Source organism: Charadrius vociferus, unplaced genomic scaffold (genome assembly GCF_000708025.1).
Source record: "Charadrius vociferus isolate BGI_N301 unplaced genomic scaffold, ASM70802v2 scaffold359, whole genome shotgun sequence".
NCBI classification, from domain to species: Eukaryota; Metazoa; Chordata; class Aves; order Charadriiformes; family Charadriidae; genus Charadrius; species Charadrius vociferus.
In genome coordinates, this window is record NW_009661369.1 from 2,886,819 (window position 1) to 2,891,360 (window position 4,542).

General features: G+C 38.7%; 1 protein-coding gene across 1 annotated transcript in view; it reads left to right on the top strand.

The window, feature by feature from the left end:
• Positions 1-4,542, top strand: part of SLC22A16 (solute carrier family 22 (organic cation/carnitine transporter), member 16) — a 14,187-nt gene that overhangs the window by 4,329 nt on the left and 5,316 nt on the right. The window contains exons 3-5 of the mRNA XM_009893628.1: positions 973-1,522; positions 3,413-3,540; positions 3,936-4,045. Of these exons, the coding sequence (XP_009891930.1) occupies positions 973-1,522; positions 3,413-3,540; positions 3,936-4,045 (788 nt within the window). The remainder of the gene's footprint in view (positions 1-972; positions 1,523-3,412; positions 3,541-3,935; positions 4,046-4,542) is intronic.

Below are 4,542 nucleotides of genomic sequence, written 5' to 3' on the forward strand. Positions count from 1 at the left end.
CCTGCTGACAGTGCATTAGTCAAGACAGGACCTTGCACCTAGAGCTCCCTTTGCCTGATTAGAGCTCAGACGGATTTTCTAGCAGGAAAAACTGCATGGGCATTTCAGCCTTGATCAACAGGAGTCCCTCTACTGATTCCCTTGGCTGTTGATGCTAGGGGCTGTGGTAGTTTAGAAAAGCAAAAACCTCTGACCAGACTGATGCTGTAGGTTTTAACTGCCCGCTGGGACTGCTTTGTGGGATGAAGCTCTAAACCTCTAGCCCCACGCCGCTGACATCAGTGCAGCTTTCCTATCAGTTTCAGTGGGTTCAGAATAAGAGTTCATTAACTGGAATATTTTTTAACCAGAAATTTGTTTAATCAAAAAAATATACTGGAATATTTTCTAGTCTAGATTTTCTAGCTGTGTTTTGAAATGTTTTGAGATACCAAGAGTTTGACTGTTACTTGAGAAATTGAAATATATATATATTGAGTAATATATATATATTCAATGGAGAAATACTGTAATACAGAACATGGCAATAATTGCATTTGATTAATATGGCTAGATCACGTACGAGGACTTATAAATGAGATTTTTTTCCAACATTGTAAAAATTTGATTTTATGAGATAATTTACAAGGGTGTAAAGAGATGAAGGGCTGAGTGACATCAGCAAATTAAGCTCTTTTTCAGGTGTCTCTTGCTGGCTCTGCCCCACTACAGAGAAGCATCCAAAATCGCTTCACATTTTTAAATACAGTGTCCAGGTAGTCCGAAGGCTTGAGTGAGCTTTTATTCTAGCTGATTTTTTTTCAGGGTTGCCTTTTTTTCATCAGTGTGGGACATGCCAATGCAGTGACAAATAAGCATACACAAATGTGGAAGACTGTTAGCTGTTTATTTTTACTGCTGTTGCACAAGGAGAGTACATGCAAATCTCACTCTTTGTTTTTTTTTTTTTTTTTCTCTCTCCCACCCCCTCAGGTTTCAAGTGGCTATCTGGTTGTGGCTTTTGTTTATGTGACTGAATTTGTTGGCATTAAAGCACGAACCTGGGCTTCTATGCATGTCCATGCTTTCTTTGCTGTGGGAATTATGGTTGTGGCACTCGTGGGATTTTTGGTTCGGACCTGGTGGGTCTATCAGATATTTCTCTCCATAGCAACTCTTCCCTTTGTCTTGTGCTGCTGGATGCTCCCAGAAACACCTTTTTGGCTCCTGTCAGAGGAAAGATACGAAGATGCACAAAAAGTAATTAATATAATGGCAAGATGGAATAAAGTAAGCACTCCCTGCAAAGTTTCTGAACTGTGCTCAGTCCAACAAGATGATCTAGTCAGTGGCGGAACGGGTGACCATGACACGGCCTCAACAAAGAAGCACAACATCTTAGATCTGTTTTGTAATTGGCACATTGCAAGAAGGACCATCACAGTCTGGCTGATCTGGTTCACTGGGAGCTTGGGGTACTACGTCTTTTCCCTTAGTTCCGTCAGTCTAGGAGGCAATGAATATTTAAATCTCTTTCTCATAGGTAAATATTTTTACACTTTATTCTGTTTATGACAGCACTAGAACATAAAATTTGAAATGTCCAGAGATTTGACAGCCAATTTTTAAACTTTGTTGATTCAATTATGAACCTTGTTCAAAAAGTTTCTTGCTAACTCTTCATAAAGTTGACTAACACAGGAGGAATATCACTCACTCCAAATATCAGTGTGTCTGGGGAAAAAAAGAGAATTTAAAATTAGTTGGTGTACAAAATTCTTCTCCCTCTGTCTTTGTGATTGTAAAACTGCATTCTGCTTGTCTCCTCTTTGCCCTGCAAGCATATAGCAGTTCCACAGAAACACCAAGGGAAACAGACCGAAATTCACAGGGCTCTGTTACAGGCACAAACTAGGAAAATGAGAGAAAAAAATTACTGCTTTAATCACTTACAGTCATGATATATTGAGTCAGTCTGTGTAGAAAATACATTCATAATTCTCAGAAGCAAGAGGAATTTTAGTTTTCTCAAAATTGTATTTTTAGTTCAGTTTTAGTATTCTTTTAATTTTGTTGCTCTGACTGTAATCTTCCTCTGGTATGTAGGTTGTTTACAAAGGTGGCTCAGTGCATCCAAGGCCTGATCAGTGTTAAGATCAGTGGAAATATTCCATTGACTACAGAAGACTCTAGATCAGGCACGCAGCTCTGAGCCAGCAAAGGATTAAGTCATGTGCTTTGCTTTATGCGACTGAGTGCTCTCAGTAAAGTGAATGTGTCTGTTCATGTACATAAGCACACAGAAGGACTGGGGCACTCATAAATTGTTTGTGTTGTCGCGTATTATAGTGTATTGATAGACTGATGTGTTGAAGAGTGGATGCTAGTATTGCACAGAAACAAAAATGTTACGATGGAGTACTGTGCATAAATCACTGTATCCACCTCCTTCAAAAATATTTTAGCAGACCAACATACACTGAATAATTGCAGCCTGCTTTTACCAACAGAGGCCCAAAAGATTATTTCCTGATACTGTAAGTGTATTGAGATACTATACATGCTTAGTAAATGAATGCAGCATATTTGTTCAGGTCTGTATCTTATGTTCTTCCTCAATTTTACATTGGACATTGTAGCATTCTTCATGAGCAAATTGGCTTAAAACATGTTCAAACTGGCTTAGGCTCAGTGTCATTTGTCTAGGGCCAAATCACGTTTATGCAGGGTTTGTGAACAGTCCTAGCCAAACACCAGTTTCTTTAGAGCTGCAGAAGTTTTTCTCTGGACAGAGGTATTAGGAAGAGATGGGATATTGTAAGCAGCTGCCCTCTTTTTAATGGAGGAGAGAGAAAGCTGGAACTGTACTCTGTATTTGTGGAGTTGACTCAGAAAACCAGACCTGGAGAGACCTTGCTTGCTTTTTACGCTGGGCTGATGTGGGGCTGAAGCTGGGGGAGGTGCCTGTGGCTTCAGTTCTGTGTCCAGGTGGAAGCTGGCAAATCCTGAGAGGTGTGTTGGTGTGACAGCAGCAATATTCCTTGTGGGCACGTTTAAACTGTTGATGTGAAAATACCTGAAGCAAAAGAGCCGCAAATGGTGAGCTTTCAGTCACAAGTGCCAGTGTCTTAAAAGCAGGACCATGGCCTTGCTGTTTTCTGTAGTTTTCCACCCCAAAGGGAACTGGAGCTGCTCTGCACTGTGAAACCCATTTCCCTTGTCCTTCTGCATCTCCTACCGTATTTTAGGCCATGTTTTCTGTCTTCTGTTGCCATTTCTGTTACCAAATGAACTAGCCCAACACACTGGTTATCTCTAGATTTGACTTATTTATTACCCCCTAGATTAAATGAATCCTCATAAAGGGGAAGTTGGAGTTATAACATGAATACATGTAATCATGTCTTAAAATGAAATAATTTCATACTGACAGGTGCTGTGGAGTTGCCTTGCTATATCATTGCTTGCATTGCGATGGACAAACTGGGAAGGAGAAACACACTCATTCCGTTCCTTATTTTAAGTGCACTGATCTGTGTTTTAATTATGTTCATACCTCAGGTTAGTCACGTATCGTTGAAAGTGTTCCTGTAGTAGAAATTGATTTTAAAGGGTTTTAAGTCTGTAGATGCAGCTGCTCTTTCTAAATCATATAGTTGATTAAAGGCTGTTTTTAAAATGCAGCTGCCAGTCTAAGATAGATTTATGTATTTTCAGCACAGGTTTCACAGTTTCATTGCTGGAGTCACATGTAAAATGTTCCTAGGGCTTCAGTGAACCAGGACTGGTAAAAAGTTATATGGACACTAGTTGCTTATTGAGACTGATTTTTAAAAAAGCAAGCAATAAGTATTGCTTAATATTTATAGAAGGGTCACAACTTTTGAAGGATTTAAATTGAGTTTGGAACAGTGTTATTTTTTGGCAATTTATTTATTTGTGCTCTCTTTCAATAGGATTTCAGTATATTAATTATCTTAGCAAATATGGCTGGAAAATTTTCAATAGGTGTGGCATTTGGCCTTATATATCTCTACACGGCAGAACTGTACCCAACAATTGTAAGGTAAGAACTTTCACCGTCATATATTTTTCTCTTTTTTTTTTCTGTTATTTTGTTTTCTTTGTTATGCTCCTGGGCCAGATCCGGCAGCTCTTATGGTGGTGGTCTGAAAGTCTCGGGATGGGATGAGTTTCTCCGCTGCTTCAGAGTTGTCTAGTATTTGGTTGTATAATAAATTTTTATTTATTTTTCATTTCCATGTGCGTTCTTTGGTTTCACTGAGGAACTAGAAGAATACTCAATACTTTCTTAAACAGGACTTAAAATTCCTGGTTGTTCATCCTGTGGTCTCTGATGAATTATTATTGCATTTTTAATCTTAATTATAGAAGCAGTTGCCTTTTGTTACAATATAAATTTACACTGGTGTAGCAATAGCTTCCTAGTACCATTGCATAAAGACATATTATCCCACTGATGTTTTGAGTGTCTGTGTGTTTCCAATTGTTTGCTTTATCTGCCAGAATTCTTATCAAAGTCTTTGTTTTATGTGTAGATCG